At 42.0% G+C, this 19,074-nt stretch overlaps 1 protein-coding gene across 3 annotated transcripts in view; it reads left to right on the forward strand.

Annotated features, from left to right (window-relative positions):
* The window catches only part of PIAS1 (protein inhibitor of activated STAT 1), a 57,679-nt gene that overhangs the window by 11,986 nt on the left and 26,619 nt on the right, over positions 1–19,074 (forward strand). For 2 of the 3 annotated variants that reach the window (XM_062501190.1, XM_062501189.1), the window contains one exon: positions 15,349–15,793. In XM_062501190.1, coding sequence (XP_062357174.1) covers positions 15,352–15,793 — 442 coding nt within the window. In that variant the 5' untranslated portion in view covers positions 15,349–15,351. Of the gene's footprint in view, positions 1–10,034; positions 10,124–15,348; positions 15,794–19,074 lie in introns of all 3 variants that reach the window. The other variant, XM_062501188.1, reaches the window with a different exon arrangement.

A 19,074-nucleotide genomic window follows, 5' to 3' on the forward strand; every position in this document is an offset into this window, starting at 1 on the left:
AGGCTCCTGTGGCTGGTGCAGCTGTATTGATCCAGGAGCTGGTCAGCAATTTCCTTCATCTTGTTTTTCCTTTTGGGATTGGGGGACGTCTCTGCTGGTCTGTTGTGTCCCTTCAGCTCTGCAGGTTGGATTCCCAAGGCTAGGGAAGAGTGGGAGGCTCTTATGGGCTTGTCTGGAATATGGGAAACAAAAGAAACGAAAAGCCAGGCTACAATTAGACCAGAGGTCAGCCTGAGCTTGACCTTCACGTCTATAGGAGATGATATACACGAGATTTATATGGGAAGTGGCGTGGTAATTAATGAGGAAGAGCCTTTTCCTGGGGAGAAGGGAGCCCTGGGCTCTGCAGCAGAGCCAGGACTCTGTGGAGTTGATTTAGGGACGGAGACAAGTGCTGCTCACCTCACGGGCACTGCACAAGCTCTGCAGAGAACTCCAGTGTTTGGGTTAGCAGACGGCACTGGGCTGCCTGGACACCGGGGAGTGAACGGGGCTGGGCTGCAGGAGATGCTCCGGGAAGGACATGTGACAGCAGCCCAGGGAGCAAGGGCGCTCAGTCCCTGCCCTGCTCCGGGTGACACGGCCAGCAGCTCTTCCCTGGCGGGTGCTGGAGCATGCCCTTATCCCTGGGGACACTTTGGTCCCTTGTCCTTCTTGTGTTTGAGTGCTCTTTGCCGGGTTCCGGCCGGGACGTGAATGGTCACGCTGAGTTCTTCAAAGCAGAGCTCAGCAGGGCTCTCAGTGGGGTTTCCGTGGGGTTTCTCTGTGTGACGCCCTCTTGTTCCCCTGATCCTGACCACGGATCGTTCAGTGGTTCTGGACTGTGGGAAATGCGGGCTCAGGACAGGTCGCTCAGGTGTGTGAAGCCTCCCGGGCTGGAGATGGCCCCACCTCTGTGGACAGCCTGTTCCTTGGATTAACTGTTTGCGTGGCAAAAACGGGGTCGGTTTGGATTTTTTAAATCTCCGTGCTGACCCTCTTCCTTCAGCCTGTGCTGTGTTCCAGTGGGAGGATCCTGGCTGTTCCCTTGGTGACCTCCTGGACACCTTGGAAGGTTGCCAGGAGGTTGTTCCAGAACCTTCTTCCCACCGGCCCCGTTCCCAGAGCTCCTGCCAGGTCATCCTTCCTCACGTCTTGGCCAAGGAATTTTTTTTGGGGGAATGGGATTTGGACGGGTTATTCCATACAGTGATGCTGTTCTTGAGGAGTTTTTACTCCTGAGGGTTTCTGGTTGTAGAAATCCTCACTGTGCAAAAGTAGGTCCTGAAACTGCCCACTGATAACCAGTGGAAATTGCTCCCAAAAATTGAAATGTCATAAGCAGTGAAGGTGACACACAGCTCTGCTCCAGGAGGCTGCATGAAATTATTGTCCATTTTGAAAATACTGAGATTTTTGAGATCCCAGGCTCTCCCATTTTTCCCCTCTCTCCCATGAAATCCGTGGTTCTAAAGCAATGAAAAACTGAGCTCAGTCTCCTCCTTGCTTGGCTGCAACACCTCAAGTTGCATCTTTTGTTGTCACAGTCAGTGGAGCGTGCAAACACGTGATAAATGTTCTCAGAAATTTGTGCTGGGCAGAACTTAGAGGCCTGGCTTTTCCAAGATGGGTTTATGCAAGATATTCAGCTGAAAAAAATGGGATATACAAGATATTCAGCTGAAAAAAATGGGATATACAAGATATTCAGCTGAAAAAAATGGGATATAGAAGATATTCAGCTGAAAAAATGGGATATACAAGATATTCAGCTGAAAAAAATGGGATATAGAAGATATTCAGCTGAAAAAATGGGATATAGAAGATATTCAGCTGAAAAAATGGGATATACAAGATATTCAGCTGAAAAAAATGGGATATACAAGATATTCAGCTGAAAAAAATGGGATATACAAGATATTCAGCTGAAAAAAATGGGATATACAAGATATTCAGCTGAAAAAATGGGATATACAAGATATTCAGCTGAAAAAATGGGATATAGAAGATATTCAGCTGAAAAAAATGGGATATAGAAGATATTCAGCTGAAAAAATGGGATATACAAGATATTCAGCTGAAAAAATGGGATATACAAGATATTCAGCTGAAAAAATGGGATATACAAGATATTCAGCTGAAAAAAATGGGATATAGAAGATACTCAGCTGAAAAAAATGGGATATACAAGATATTCAGCTGAAAAAAAATGGGATATACAAGATGCTAAACGGAGAAATGATTAGTTAGTGTGCAAAATAGAGTACAGGATGAAAATAGCAACAAGCAGAGTTTTTCTTGGCACTTTAGCTTAGGTGCAGCTCCCTAGTCTGTATTTTTTTTTTTCTTTTTTTCCCCTGTTTTTTTTTTGCAAAAAGCAGAAGCCAAATGCAATAAGGGATAATTGGGTGGAGGTAAAAACCTCTAATCTGAACTGCAGGACAATCCTGTAAAAAGTCATTTTTTGATACATTCATCCCTCATCTATTTATTTATTTATTTATTTATTTTTAAATTTTTCTCCCGAGTATCGGAAATGTTGGTTTGAATCCCAAGGATTTGAAATAATATTTTTCTAAAGGGTGTCCACCCAGCCTTTTGTGTAGTTAATTCCTACTTTTGCCTCTCTCTGCCGTTAAAATTTGACTCTTTTCTGTTCTGCGGTGCCGTTTTTATTTGAGGCCCTCGATGCCGCTTGGCTTTCGGAGGAAATAACTGAAATTTGAAGGTGTTGGGAGTGGTTCTTGGTTGCCCGTGGTTGTTTCAGAAGGGGGGTCCTGCAGCTCTGGGGATGAGCGAGTGGGGAAGAGAAGGGCAGGGGGAGCGAGCCGTGCCCTCCCCGCGCTGTTCTGCACCTCCCGTGCGTCCCGCGGGCTGCGTGAGCCTCACAAATCCATTTCCCACCTCTCCAGGTTTCTCTGGGGCCATTAAAACCCCATTTTGTTCTGTATTTCAGGTTTTCTGCCCCTGCTGGTGGGGTTTTGTGGAAATTTTTTTGAGTTATTTGATTTTTTTTTTTTTTTTTTTTTTTTGGTCCATCTCTGTGTGCCGCTCTTGGTTTTCCACGTTGGATCAGAGCTGTCCCCAGCTCCTGCGTTTTTAGGTTGAAAACTCTTGGCTTTTGTTATTTCTTCATGAGGGAGGTCGTGCTGGGCTTGTGCCACGCTGTGAACATTTCCACTTCTCGTGTGTGGATATTTATATAATCATTTAATGCATTTCTTTAACGATGACACCACCAAACCCACCCACGCTCGGAGCTTCGGGTGAAGCAGCAATTTATAGAATCCAGAATGATTTTTTTTTTTTTTAATTTTATTTGCTCTCTGCTCCCTTCCCAGTCATTCCTCCCCGTGATTTGTGCGCTTTGATATTTTCATACCTGTGTTTATCCTGGGCCCAGCAGTGACAAAGGTCACCCCAGAGCTCTGGACAGCTCCGAGCCGCCTCCTCTGCTTTCCCCACAAATTCTGGGGATGCTCCATCCTTTAAATGTTGATCCTGGGTTTTATTTTTGGAAGTGCAGGAGCGGGCTCAGGTGAGTGCGGTAACCTCCCTGCCCCGTTTGCCGTCGGAGCAGCTCAGCCCCGATGGTGGCACAAGAAATTGGAATCACAGCTCGGGCTCCGGGAGCCGATTTGGCTTTATCATTTCTGTAGTCGCGGTGCCGGAGGAACGCTCGGCTGGAGCGTGCAGCCGGGATTTCCAGGGGCTGCTCGGGGCCTGCGCGGCTGCGCTGGTTCCGGGCGCGGGGAGGGCTCGGAGCCGATGCCAAGCTGCGCCCAGGCCAGGCAGAGAGATGTGCTGGGACTCGGTGCTCGTGTGCTGGGACTCGGTGCTCGTGTGCTGGGACTCGGTGCTCGTGTGCTGGCACTCGGTGCTCGTGTGCTGGGACTCGGTGCTCGTGTTCCGGCACTCGGTGCTCGTGTTCCGGCACTCGGTGCTCGTGTTCTGGCACTCGGTGCTCGTGTGCTGGGACTCGGTGCTCGTGTTCTGGCACTCGGTGCTCGTGTTCTGGCACTCGGTGCTCGTGTTCTGGGACTCGGTGCTCGTGTTCCGGCACTCGGTGCTCGTGTTCTGGCACTCGGTGCTCGTGTTCTGGCACTCGGTGCTCGTGTGCTGGGACTCGGTGCTCGTGTGCTGGCACTCGGTGCTCGTGTTCTGGCACTCGGTGCTCGTGTGCTGGGACTCGGTGCTCGTGTTCTGGCACTCGGTGCTCGTGTTCTGGCACTCGGTGCTCGTGTTCTGGCACTCGGTGCTCGTGTGCTGGGACTCGGTGCTCGTGTTCTGGCACTCGGTGCTCGTGTTCCGGCACTCGGTGCTCGTGTTCTGGCACTCGGTGCTCGTGTTCTGGCACTCGGTGCTCGTGTGCTGGGACTCGGTGCTCGTGTTCCGGCACTCGGTGCTCGTGTTCTGGCACTCGGTGCTCGTGTTCTGGCACTCGGTGCTCGTGTTCTGGCACTCGGTGCTCGTGTTCTGGCACTCGGTGCTCGTGTGCTGCACTCGGTGCTCGTGTTCTGGCACTCGGTGCTCGTGTTCTGGCACTCCGTGCTCGTGTTCTGGGCGCTGCACAGGCTGCTCAAACGGGCCTTGGGTGTTTCACAGGACACTCACAAGGTGTGGCAAAAACGGCTTCAGCTAAGCAGTAATTGATGAACTCCATTCTTTGGGCCTACGCCATGATGTCTTGATGCCTTTAACTTTCAATTATTTTGATTTTTTATTTTCATTTTTTATTTTTTATTTTTATTTTTTATTTTTATTTTTTAATTGTTTATTTTTATTTTTATCTTCATTTTTTATTTTGATTTTTTATTTTCATTTTTATTTATTTTTTATTTTCATTTTTATTTTTATTTTTATTTTTATCTTATTTATATTTTTTATTTTATTTATATTTTTTATTTTATTTGTATTTCTTATTTTTATTTTTATTTTTTATTTTCATTTTATATTTTTATATTTTATTTTTATTTTTATCTTCATTTTTATTTTTATTTTTTATTTTTATTTTTTAATTTTTTATTTTTATTTTTGTCTTCATTTTTATTTTTATTTTTAATTTTCATTTTTATTTATTTTTTATTTTCATTTTTATTTTTTATCTTAATTTTTTATTTTTATTTTTTATTTTTATTGTATTTTTATTTTTATTTTATTTTATTTTTTTTAATTTTTATTTTTTATTTTTAAATTTTTATTTATTTTTTTAAACTTATTTTTATTTTTTATATTTATGGCTTTTTATTTTTATTTTTTATTTTCATTTTTATTTATTTTTTATCTTCATTTTTATTTTTATTTTTATTTTTATTTTTTTATTTTCATTTTTATTTTTATTTTTTATTTTCATTTTTTATTTTTATTTTTATTTTTTATTTTTATTTTTTATTTTTATTTTTTATTTTTATTTTTAATTTTATTTTTTAATTTTATTTTTTATTTCTCTTTTTTATTTTTATTTTTATTTTTATTTTTATTTTTATTTTTATTTATTTATTTTAAAATTTTTATTTATTTATTTTAAATTTTTTTATTTTTATTTTTTATTTTTAATTTTTTATTTATTTTTATTTTTACATTTTTATTTTCATTTTTATTTTTTATATTTATTTTTTAATTTTATTTTTGTTTTTACATTTTTATTTTTATTTTATCTTTAGTCATTATTTTAGTCATTATTTTAATTTTATTTTTTAATTTTTAATTTTTTTTATGTTTTTGTTATACATTTTTAACCATTATTTTTAGCCATTATTTTTGTTTTTAGTAATTATTTTTATTTTTAATTTTATTTTTAGTTTTCCTTTTGCCATAGAGGCTGAGCAGTATTATGACCCAGTGCAAACATCCTCACCTGCAGTAAGAGCTGTAGTTTTTTCACCTGCTGAGTGGCTCGGGAGGCACAAAAGGGAAGCCTAAAACTCCGTGCTGAAACACAGAAAACTCCTTGTTTTGTCAGCAGGCCCTCAGTAAGGCCTGGCTTATTCCTGGGGCTGAACCTTGGAGAGCTCAGGGAATGTTTGAATCACAAATAATTCTGATTTCTGCTCTCAGAATTTTCTTACCCAGCTCTTTGGGTCCTGGTTTATTTTTGTGGCTGAACCTTGGAAAACTCAGGGAATGTTTGAATCACAGATAATTCTGATTTCTGCTCTCAGAATTTTCTCAGGCAGGTCTTTGGGTCCTGGTTTATTCTCATGGTTAAACCTTGGAGAACTCAGGGAATGTTTGAATCACAAATAATTCTGATTTCTGATCTCAGAATTTTCTCAGGCAGGTCTTTGGATCCTGGTTTATTTTTGTGGCTGAACCTTGGAAAACTCAGGGAATGTTTGAATCACAAATAATTCTGATTTCTGCTCTCAGAATTTTCTTATCCAGCTCCGTGGGTTCTGGTTTATTCTCATGGTTAAACCTTGGATTAGTGAGGGAATGTTTGAATCACAGATAATTCTGATTTCTGCTCTCAGAATTTTCTCAGGCAGGTCTTTGGATCCTGGTTTATTCCTGGGGCTGAACCTTGGATTAGTGAGGGAATGTTTGAATCACAAATAATTCTGATTTTTGCTCTCAGAATTTTCTTATCCAGCTCCGTGCATCCTGGTTTATTCTCATGGTTAAACCTTGGAGAACTCAGGGAATGTTTGAATCACAAATAATTCTGATTTCTGATCTCAGAATTTTCTTACCCAGCTCTTTGGGTCCTGGTTTATTCCTGGGGCTGAACCATGGATTAGTGAGGGAATGTTTGAATCACAAATAATTCTGATTTCTGCTCTCAGAATTTTCTCAGGCAGGTCTTTGGGTCCTGGTTTATTCTCATGGTTAAACCTTGGAGAACTCAGGGAATGTTTGAATCACAAATAATTCTGATTTTTGCTCTCAGAATTTTCTTATCCAGCTCCGTGCATCCTGGTTTATTGTCAAGGGTAAACCTTGGATTAGTGAGGGAATGTTTGAATCACAAATAATTCTGGTTTTTGCTCTCAGAATTTTCTCAGGCAGGTCTTTGGATCCTGGTTTATTTTTGTGGCTGAACCTTGGAGAACTCAGGGAATGTTTGAATCACAGATAATTCTGATTTCTGCTCTCAGAATTTTCTTACCCAGCTCTGTGGGTTCTGGTTTATTCCTGTGCCTGAAGCCCAGTAAATGCAGGACCCTGCTTGGAATTTACTCGCAGTGGTTTTCATGAATTTGAAATTTAAGGTGTGGCTGAAATTTGGCTTTAAATAAAGGATTTTCACCTGGCCCTGAATTCCCATCCCTGAATCCCCTTGGATGAATTCTCTCATTATAAAATGTGTTTCAGCACTTTATTCTGTGTCAGTATGAGATATAAATACAAATCCTCTACCTTGTAATAAATGAAGAAATAAATAAATTGTAATTTTATAGGGACAGGAGGTTTTCAGTGGGAGCCAGGATTTTCACCTGGCCCTGAATTCCCATCCCTGAATCCCTTTGGATGAATTCTGTCATTATAAAATGTATTTCAGCACTTTATTCTGTGTCAGTATGGGAAATAAATACAAATCCTATACCCTGTAATAAATAAAGAAATAAATTGAAAACCTCCTGTCCCTATAAAATTACAGTGGGAGCCAGGATTTTCACCTGGCCCTGAATTCCCATCCCTGAATCCCCTTGGATGATTTCTCCAGACATTAAATCCAATTTAACACTTTAATCTATGTCAGTATGAGATAAAAATACAAATCCTATATCACAGAACCAATAAATTGCAGTTCTGTGAGGACAGGAAAAATTCATTTATTGAAGGCAATTTCCCTGCAATTCCAGAAGAAAGCACCAATTTTGTCACATTCCAATCTGATTTTCATTTTTCTTTTTTTTCCCCCTTTTCCAGTGTGACTCGTGAGCTGCTCACTGAGTTTTGCCCTTTTCCTTTTCTCAGGCATTAACAGAGCCTTTGGTTACTTCTCAGGGACCAAAAAAAAAAAAAAAAAAAAAGAAATTTAATTATGCCCTCCCTTCACCCTGCTGATCAGTAGCCAAATTTATTAATTAAATTTTTAATTAAATTCTTCATTCTTCACGGAGCAGGAGAAACAGGCAGGGATGATTTTGTCTCCTGTGCTGAAAATGGGACAAATCAGGAAAAAAAAAAATTAATAATAATAATTTGGATATATTTGAATGTATTATCTCATATCTGAAAGTTTACATAGTTCAGATTTTTAGGAAATAAGCAAAAGGTTTTAGATTTTGTAGGAAAAAAATAACCAAAGTTTTCAGATTTTTTTAGGAAATAAATAACCAAAGTTTTCAGATTTTTTTAGGAAAAAAATAACCAAAGTTTTCAGATGTTTTAGGAAAAAAATAACCAAAGTTTTCAGATGTTTTAGGAAAAAAATAACCAAAGTTTTCAGATTTTTTTAGGAAAAAAATAACCAAAGTTTTCAGATTTTTTTAGGAAAAAAATAACCAAAGTTTTCAGATTTTTTTAGGAAAAAAATAACCAAAGTTTTCAGATGTTTTAGGAAAAAAATAACCAAAGTTTTCAGATGTTTTAGGAAATAAATAACCAAACTTTTCAGATTTTTTAGGAAATACCCAAAGTTTTGATGTGCCTGGGGAGGGAGGAAAATCCTGTCAGCAAATCCCAAACGCCCCGGGAGTTCTGTGAATATTTCTTTTATTTTCAGTGAATATTTCTTTTATTTTCTCTGAATATTTCTTTTATTTTCGGTGAATTGTGCATTCTGAAGTGGATATTTCATTGTTTTTAGATCCTTAAGGGAGGATAAATCGATTTTTTTGGATTTGGGGTTTTTATGGTCACACACTGGATTTGGGGTTCAGGGAATTTGGGGATCAGAATTTTATTTTTATTTTATTTTTATTTTGTTTTATTTTATTTTATCTTTATTTTATTTTTATTTTGTTTTATTTTTTGTTTTATTTTCATTTTTTTATTTTATTTTGTTTTATTTTATTTTATTTTTATTTTTATTTTTATTTTATTTTTTATTTTGTTTTATTTTATTTTTATTTTATTTTATTTTTATTTTTATTTTGTTTTGTTTTATCTTTATTTTGTTTTTATTTTATTTTATTTTTGTTTCATTTTATTTTTATTTTAGTTTTATTTTATTTTTTGTTTTATTTTATTTTTATTTTATTTTTTGTTTTATTTTATTTTTATTTTCATTTTGATTTGTTTCATTTTATCTTTATTTTATTTTTATTTTAGTTTTATTTTTATTTTATTTGTTATTTTATTTTATTTTTATTTTATTTTTATTTTATTTTTATTTTATTTTTTGTTTTATTTTTATTTTTATTTTGTTTTGTTTTATTTTATCTTTATTTTATCTTTATTTTATTTTAATTTAATTTAATTTTATTTTATTTTAATTTTATTTTATTTTTATTATTTATTTTTATCATTTTTATTTTTTACTTTTTAATTTTTAAATTTTTTATTTTTAATTTCTTCTTTTTTGATTATTTATTTATTTATCTATTTGTTTGTTTGTTTATTTATTTTATTTATTTGCTTGCTTATTTATTTTATTTATTTGTTTATTTATTTGTTTGTTTATTTGTTTATTAATTGTTATTTTTGAAGCTCATCTCCCCATTTTCCTCGCTCCTGGGGACGAGCTGCAACTCCTGAAACTGCTGTGGCCTGTTGAACTGGGCTTGGAATTCCCTGGGCTGGGAATGTGCCCAGTTTGGGAACCTTGGCTTGGGTGCAGCCACTGGGATTGTGTGGAAAGCCAAGATTTCATCTCTGCTCTTGCTGGTGCACAGGAAATCCCAGTAAATGATCCTTGCCTAAAACTGTTTTCATCCCTGTTAGGGTTTTTTTTTTTAAAAAACAAATGTGATTTTTTTTTTTTTTTTGGAAAAGAGCTGCAAGGTGGAACATCCCTTTTTCCTGTGGGCGATCACCAGAGAAAATGAGGAGAATCACAATGGATTATTGTCATATATTTCAATTATTTTTTGGTTTTTTCCACACCTGCTCGGTGGGAATTCTTATTTCCACGTGGGTTAGTTCAGAGCGTTTCCCTCAACACACAGGAATTTGGGATGCTCCAGCAGCCCCAGGAATGACATCAGATCCTTGGGATTACGCAGGAAAATACAGAAAACATCGAGAACAGAGAGAGGTGCGGGGGGAAAATATCACAGGCCTCTTTCCCACATGCTGGAGAAATGTTGGGATTGGGATTGGGGGATTGGGATTGGGGGATTGGGGGATGGGGATTGGGGGATGGGGATTGGGGGATGGGGATTGGGGGATGGGGATTGGGGGATGGGGATTGGGGGATTGGGATTGGGGGATTGGGATTGGGGGATTGGGATTGGGATTGGGATTGGGGGATTGGGATGGGGATTAGAATTGGGATTGGAGCTGGTATTAGGATTGGGATTGGGGGATTGGGATTGGGATTGGGGGATTGGGATTGGGGGATGGGGATTGGGGGATTGGGGGATTGGGATTGGGGGATGGGGATTGGGGGATTGGGATTTGGATTGGGGGATTGGGATGGGGATTAGAATTGGGATTGGAGCTGGTATTAGGATTGGGATTGGGGGCATTGGGATTGAAGGATTGGGATTGGGGAATTGGGATTGGAGTTGGTATTAGGATTGGAATTGGGATGGGGATTGGGATTGGGAGATTGGGATTTGGATGGGGTTTGGGATGGGGATTGGGATGGAGATGGGGATTGGGATGGGGGTTGGTTTTGGGATGGGATTGGTTTTGGGATTAGGATTAGGATTGGGATTTGTATTAGGATTTGTATTGGGATTGGGATTAGGTTTGGGATTGGGATGGGGATTGGGTTTGGTATTTGGATGGGGATTGTGATTGGGATTGGGATGGGAATTGGGATGGGAATTGGGATTGGGATTGGGATTTGGATTAGGATTAGGATTTGGATTGGGATTTGGGTTAGGTTTGGGATTGGGATGGGGATTGGGTTTGGTATTTGGATGGGGATTGTTATTGGGATTGGGTTTGGTATTTGGATGGGGATTGGGATTAGGATTGGGATTGGGATTAGTATTTGGATTGGGATTTGGATTAGGTTTGGGATTGGGATGGGGATTGGGTTTGGTATTTGGATTGGGATGGGAATTAGGATTGGGATTGGGATTGGTTTGGGGCAGATTCCCTTGGGGAAGGCTGTGGTGAGCGGTCCCCATGTGAGGCAGGCCCTCTGCTCGTGCCCAGGGCAGGGGGTGCCGCCAGCCCCGGCGCTGCGTTCCCACAACGTTTCTCCCACCTTTCACTCGCTGAAGAAAGCTCCTCATCATCCTCATCCTCTTGCTGAATTTTGAGCGTTCCCTCAGTGCCAGAATGCCCCATACCTGTGCGGGTTTGACTCCGGGAGTTGTTACAAACCAAATCCCAAAAGCTCGACCTTTTCAGAGCTAGGTCACATCCATTGAATATTCCCACAAAAAAAAAACAAAACCAAAACCCCAAAACCAACCAGCACACCCTGGAATTGCAGCGTGGGGGATTTCTGTGCCCCCAGTCCTCGGGAGCTGCGCACATCCTTTTATTTCTGCTCAGTTCGTCTTTTTGTTGTCGTTTGGTTCCTTTATTTGCTGTCGGGATGGAGAGGTCGGAATGTTTCGGGAGTTCTGCTCAGCAGCCAGAGGTGGGGGCAGTTCTTTGTACCTGGCAGGTGCCAGCGAGCTTTTTTTACTCAGCTTGCTGCAGGCAGCAGGAAAGAAAATCCAAAACATTTCCCGAAGCAGCAGCTCACGGTGTCTTCTGCTGCTGCGGCTGAGCCGGGGAGGAGCTGGGCTTGTGACGGGGTGAGACGTGGCAGAGAAAATGGGAGAAATTGGGAGTTTTTCCTGGATTTTCTTGGTGCGTTTGGCAGCACGTGGGTTGTTCCCCCGGCTGTTCCAGGGGCAGGATAGCACGGATCGGAGCGTGGAGAGGGGTTGGATCCTCTAAAACACAGCTGGGATGGAAGAAGGGAGAGGAATTTTCCTGTTCATGTTGCAGGAGACTTTTCCCAGCTCGGCTTCCCAGGGAACTCAATCCGCCCTGTGCAAGGTGGTTTAAGGCACGGCTTCCCTTCCCTGTGGATGAAAAGATTTATCCATAAATCACCAAAGTACAATAAACCCACGTGGCTTTATCGCTGTTTTTTAGGGATGGCTGTGTCGGTGCCCTGAGCGCTGCAAACGAAATTGTTCTCGTCCTCCTGGGCCAGGAATGTGCCGGGGAGGGGAGGATGTGGGAATTTTGTTTGTTTTGGTCTCACAGTCTGGCTCCAGCATGAGCCCTGCTTTTCTGTGTGCTCATTCCAGCTCAACTTCACCTTTTAAAAATGGAAATCATCCGGCGTGGAGCAGGAGCTTCTCCCTTGCCCTCAGTTATTTCTTAATTCTCCTGTGCTCTCTGCAGGCTGAGCCCTTGGGTTTATTAGAAAACAAGAGCAGGGCGAAGCTCTGAGAGGTTCTGGCTGCTCAGGAAGTGACTTTTAATGGTGATGGCACAAAACCCTTCAGCTGGAACTACTCATTCTGTTGAAGAAGTGTTTGTCAAGCATTATAAATAGTGGTTTTCCATGTTTCAAATCTATTTGTTTCCCTTTCAGCTGTCAGCACTTCAGATTGGAGCTGAAATGCCTTGTTCTTTTAAGACAACTTCATTTTTTACCAAGTACCTCGTCTGTTCTCATTAGTAGCTTTATGACAGTCGCAGAGTTAAGTGTGAAGAAGGTTCTTGGGGTATTCAGGGGAAAAAAAAAACAAACAAACCAAAAACCTAAAAGAACTCCAGTTCTGTCCAAAGGGTTTGTGCAAGGATTTGCAGCGAGGTTCCAGAGCTGTGGTTCAGCACAGCAGAAATCTTGTGGCAAACGTGGCTTCAGCGTGGCTGCTGCAAACCTCATCAAAGACATGAATCATCTCATTTAGGGCTCCTAAATACCAGGAGCAGTTTCAGGGGAGGGAAAAACCTCCCGTGGACACCTGGGCAGTGAAGTTCTCTTGCAGGTGCTGGAGCTTTGAGAAGGTGGTGGGAGGTTTGGGGCTGGTTTTGCTAAAGCCAGGGTGTAGCACCTTTCTAATCTTGGCACTTCAGGTTGGAGAATTCACGCGTTAAAAAAACGAGAGCAGCGTTTGAGACGGAATACCTTGCACAGTTTGAAGGGTTGGGAGCGTTTGTGGTCAAATTCAGAGATTCCAAATGTAAATTCTGGGTTGGGTCTTCCTCCTGCAGTGCCTGGGAGATTGCAGAACCCTCCCTGGTGGTGCTGAATTTGCTGCTTTGCTCCCAGATCTATCCAACAAGGATTGTTAGGAATGGGCTTTTTCTGGGATTGACTACAAGACGTTCCGGGTGTCTCGTGCTTCCATGCAGAAGCTGAGGGCAGCCCGTCGCGTCAGCGGGGTTTAGGCGTTGCATTTATCAGGAATCCAAAATTCTGCAGGGAAATCATCATTCCGGCCCTTCTGATGATGAACAAGCCCCTGCCAAGCACTGAAATATATTTTTCAATAAAAGCCAGGCCCCGGAGTTGATTTTCTGGCTCCTTCCTGCCCAGTGGATGCACACTGGGGATGACTGGTTTCACTGGTTTGGGAAGTGTTTTTCCCAGTTCCTGGAGAAGTGAAACAGGTGACCAGTTGTACCAGTCTGATTCATTGGATCGCGCTGGGAGGCACCAAAGGGCTGGGTGTTAATGAAGATGCTAATTAGCAGAAAGCAAAGCCCCACCCCAAGCAGGACACGCGGCTCCCACGGGAGAGGCGCAGAGATGGAGCGGGAAGAAGTTTCCTTTAACCCGGGAATGATGGCAAGGGGCTGCACACAAATGGAATTATTGCACTCTCCTTTTAGTTGTCACTAATCCCCTTCCTTGGAAGCTGTGTGGATCAGCTGTGCTGCGTGCCAGAAACTGAGGGAGGCACTTGGGAATGCTCTTGGGAGCTGAGGATTGGCACAGCTTGGATATTGTCAGTGGAGAATTGCTTTGCATCCACCTAGAGCAGTGCAAACTTCTTAGCGTTAGAGACCCCAGCGAGCGACGAAAAAATAATTGGGAGTTACAAACTTCGTATTGCACCGAGTCCTTCCCGCGGGATTTTACCCACAGGATTGGAAACACCTTGAAAAATCTCTCGTTGCAGGCGTGCAAAGAAATACTGAGAATTGTTATAAATGTGGGGATGCTGTAGTATAAATATGGGAGGTTGTAGTAAATGTGGGAGCGTTGTAGTAAATGTGGGAGGTTGTAGTAAATGTGGGAGGTTGTAGTAAATGTGGGAGCGTTGTAGTAAATGTGAGAGCGTTGTAGTAAATGTGGGACTGTTGTAGTAAATGTGGGAGGTTGTAGTAAATGTGAGAGCGTTGTAGTAAATGTGGGACTGTTGTAGTAAATGTGGGAGGTTGTAGTAAATGTGAGAGCGTTGTAGTAAATGTGGGACTGTTGTAGTAAATGTGGGAGGTTGTAGTAAATGTGAGAGCGTTGTAGTAAATGTGGGACTGTTGTAGTAAATGTGGGAGCGTTGTAGTAAATATGGGAGCGTTGTAATAAATGTGGGAGCATTGTAGTAAATGTGGGAGAGTTGTAGTAAATAGGGGAGCGTTGCAGTAAATATGGGAGGTTGTAGTAAATAGGGGAGGTTGTAGTAAATAGGGGAGGTTGTAGTAAATGTGAGAGTGTTGTAGTAAATGTGGGACTGTTGTAGTAAATGTGGGAGGTTGTAGTAAATGTGGGAGCGTTGTAATAAATGTGGGAGCATTGTAGTAAATGTGGGCGGTTGTAGTAAATATGGGAGCGTTGTAGTAAATGTGAGAGCGTTGTAGTAAATGTGGGACTGTTGTAGTAAATGTGGGAGTGTTGTAGTAAATGTGGGACTGTTGTAGTAAATGTGGGAGCGTTGTAATAAATGTGGGAGCATTGTAGTAAATGTGGGAGAGTTGTAGTAAATGTGGGACTGTTGTAGTAAATGTGGGAGGTTGTAGTAAATGTGGGAGCATTGTAGTAAATGTGGGAGAGTTGTAGTAAATAGGGGAGCGTTGCAGTAAATATGGGAGGTTGTAGTAAATAGGGGAGGTTGTAGTAAATAGGGGAGGTTGTAGTGAATAGGGGAGTGTTGCAGTAAAACAGGGGAGCATTTTAGGAAATAGGGGAGCATCGTAACAACTACAGCAGCCTGACTGCGACCTCGTGAGCGTCGTACCAAACCCGGGGGTGTCGACAAGGGGGCAGAGCGGCGGGGCAGAGCCTTCCCAGCCTTCACACTTGAGCAGCTTGCAGGCCTTGCTGGCCTGGCGAGGAGATGCTGGAGGCGCCCGTTGCTTTTATTTCCTCGACCGTTCGTATCGTTAACCGTTGCTTTTGTTTCCTTGAAGCAAATGGTGATGAGCCTTCGAGTTTCGGAGCTGCAGGTGCTGCTGGGCTACGCGGGCAGGAACAAGCACGGCCGCAAACACGAACTGCTGACCAAAGCCCTGCACCTGCTCAAGGCCGGCTGCAGCCCCGCCGTGCAGATGAAAATCAAAGAACTCTATAGGAGGAGGTTCCCCCAGAAAATCATGAGCCCGGCAGAGCTGTCCATCCCCGGCGTGCACTCGGGCTCCGTGCCCGCCGCGCTGTCGCCGTCCGCCGTTCCGCAGCTGGGCTACGACGGCCACCCCGCCGCGTCCCCCCTGCTCCCCGTGTCGCTGCTGGGACCCAAACACGAACTGGAACTGCCCCACCTGGCCTCGGCCCTGCACCCCGTGCACCCCGACATCAAGCTGCAGAAACTGCCCTTCTACGACCTGTTGGACGAGCTGATCAAACCCACCAGCCTCGGTAAGGAAACGCTCCGCGCCGGGCCTGGGGGTCCGGCCCCGCGGCCCGCGAGGGGTTAAAGGTCGCGTGGCGGCGGTGTTTGGAGAATTGCAGTTTTGGGTGACTTTTGGGATGGATTGTTCTGCTGGAGGGACTCTCACCTAACGCTCATCGGTTGTTTTAGCTCGGGCTCTGAATAGGGTTTGAACATCCGCTGTTTTTAAAGGGGGGCTCTGGCGAGAAACGAACTGAATCTAAGGGAAGAAAGGGAAAAAATCCCACAAGATCAGCTTGCTTTCAGTCATCTCTTGTTTTTAAACAGGGGGCTTTGACAAGAAACAAACTGAATCTAAGGGAAAGAAACCCCAAAACCAGTTTGCTTTCAGTCATCTCTTGTTTTTAAACAGGGGGCTTTGACAAGAAACAAACTGAATCTAAGGGGAAAAAAAAAAAAAACAAAACCAGTTTGCTTTCAGTCATCTGTTATTTTTAAAGTGGGGGTTCTTTGACTAGAAACAAACTAAATCAAGGGAAAAAAAACCCAAAACCAGTTTGCTTTCAGTCATCTCTTGTTTTTAAAGGGGGGCTTTTAGAAGAAACAAACTGAATCTAAGGGGAAAATAAAAGATAAAAAAGAACCCAAAACCAGTTTGCTTTCAGTCATTTGTTGTTTTTAAACAGGGGGCTTTGACAAGAAACAAACTGAATCAAGGGAAAAAAACCCCCAAAACCAGTTTGCTTTCAGTCATCTGTTATTTTTAAAGTGGGGGTTCTTTGACTAGGAACAAACTGAATCTTAGGAAAAAAAACCAAAACAACCCAAAACCAGTTTGCTTTCAGTCATCTGTTAATTTTAAAGGAGGGGCTTTTACAACAAACTGAATCTTAAGGAAAAAAGGAGGGGGGAAAAAAAAAAAGAACAAAACCGGTTTGCTTTCAGTAGTTCTCATTAACCACAGAGTTTCATTATTACAAAACAAAAAAATCCCAAATTAAACAAAACTCCCCCCAAATCTGTCAAGCTTCTAAAATGTTCTCATCCGTGCTGGGAGTTTGCTGGATCCATCACAGTCTGAACACCTGAACTTGGGGAACTCGTGGTTCTTGTGCAGCTGTGGCTCCTCTCCTTGCAGCTGAGTTTTGTACAAAGGTAAAAAAAAAAAAAATAATCACTGGTGGAGCTGCTGAGAGGAATCTGCTGCTCCCAGAGCATCATGTAATGATGGAACGATACAAGGTGTGATTTTCCTGTGGTTAACTTCTAACACACTTCATTATTGCCCAAATGCACCAATCCTGCTGGCTTGAAACCCCCAGGAAAAAAATCCCTGCTGGCAGGAGGAGCAGATTTGTGAGAGGAGATGTGAGGAAAGAGGGTGGGTGAGTGAGAAAAAAAAAAAATAAAAAATAAAGTCCTTTGCAGAAGAAATCCCCTGTAAACAAAGCAGAGCAGGTAATTTCCAGTGCCAGTCTGAAGGGTGAGGGATGTGGGAGTGCTGAGCTTGGCTGTGCACTTCCCAAAGATCTGGCACAGTTATTTCAATTTTTTTTTTTTTTTTTTTTTTTTTTTGCTAGCTGCAGTATATGAGGGATAAAGAGAGATTTTTGGTAATTAGATTCTTTTTTCAGGTTGTTTTTCCACCTGATGTGGGAGTGCTGAGCTTGGCTGTGCACTTCCCAAAGATCTGGCACAGTTATTTCAATTTTCTTTTTTTGCTTTAGTTGCTGTATATGAGGGATAAACAGAGATTTTGGTAATTTGTTCTTCTGTTTCAGGTCGTTTTTCCACCTGATGTGTGAGTGCTGAGCTTGTCTGTGCACTTCCCAAAGATCTGGCACAGTCATTTGAATTTTTTTGCTTTAGCTGCTGTATTTGAGGGAAAACAGAGATTTTTGTAATTTGTTCTTCTGTTTCAGGTCGTTTTTCCACCTGATGTGTGAGCGCTGAGCTTGTGCACTTCCCAAAGATCTGGCACAGTTATTTGAATTTTTTTTTTTTTTTTTTGTTTTAGCCACTGTGTTTGAGGGAAAAGCTGAGAGATTTTGGTAATTTGTTCTTCTGGTTCAGGTATTCTTTGCAGAGGTGCACTGTTATCTATGTAGCTTTGATCTAAACCCCTAATTAATTAATAACCATCCCAGGCAGTGCCAGTGGTGTGAGCTGATGAGGTGCTCAGTATGTGTCTCATCACTTTTACATTCGAAATGCTTAAAAATCCAAGCTGTAATTTCCACAAGGCATTCCAGTGCAGGAATACATTTATTTATTTATTTATTTATTCAATCCTGGGTGTGGGAAGAGCCCTTTGCTGCCAGCTCCGTGCCTGACAGACCCCAGCCCCAAACTGTGGGGTCGCCCTGTGGGGTCTCAGTCCTCAGGAGCTGATGGACAATGGGATGTTCTTCCCCTTTGTGGAGTGTCAGGGTAAGAAAACGGAGGTGAAATCCCAAGTGGGTATTTGGAAGCAATCCCTGTCCTTTCTTCTTAACTTCAGGAATGTTTGGGGCTTTTGTTTTGTGAGGGAATTCTGTTTGTCTGAAGCAATCCTGTTTAAAAAAAAAAAAACAAACCTTGTAGTTGAGCATTTGGGGGAAGAGCTTCTGTAACGGTGCACGTCATAAAATTCTGGGATGGTTTGGGTCGGAAAGGACCTTAAAGCCCTTCCCCACACCTTCCACCATCCCAGACTGCTCCAGCCTGGCCTTGCACAATTGCAGGGATCCAGAGCTTCCCTGGGAATTCCATCCCAGCCCCTCCCCACGCTGCGCAGACACGGATTCATTTATTCCATTTATTCCATTTATTCGCGTTTCTCCATTTATCACACGCTCATTTTTATCCGTTTTTGATACCTCTAACTACAAAATCTGAAACAATTTGTAGAACTTTTGCCCCAGGATGGTTTGGTCATCCTCGTCTCTGCTGCCAGCAGTGTGGGTTTCCTCAGGTGTGTGGGATCCCTGCTTTGTTTTCCACTGGCTCGAGTTGCTGCAGACGCTCACAACTTGGAATTCAGCCAGCGTTTCAGCATCTCCTGCTTGCTTTTTCCCAGCAGATTACTCTCGGGATAGGGATAAAGAACTTGGGAATTTACTCTCGTTTCCCTCCCCTCAGAAGGATGAAGTGATAACCCCATGTGGGGTTTGGAATAATTTCTCTGCCTGTTTGAAACAAAATCTACCGGAACAGAATGAAAACTCTGTGTGTGTGTGTGTGTGTGTGAGAGAGAGAGAGAATTGATATAACCCAAATTTCAGATCCTCCTGAAACAACGTAAAACCGGGCAGAGCACATCCTTGGG

Source organism: Cinclus cinclus, chromosome 13 (assembly GCF_963662255.1).
Source record: "Cinclus cinclus chromosome 13, bCinCin1.1, whole genome shotgun sequence".
NCBI classification, from domain to species: domain Eukaryota; kingdom Metazoa; phylum Chordata; class Aves; order Passeriformes; family Cinclidae; genus Cinclus; species Cinclus cinclus.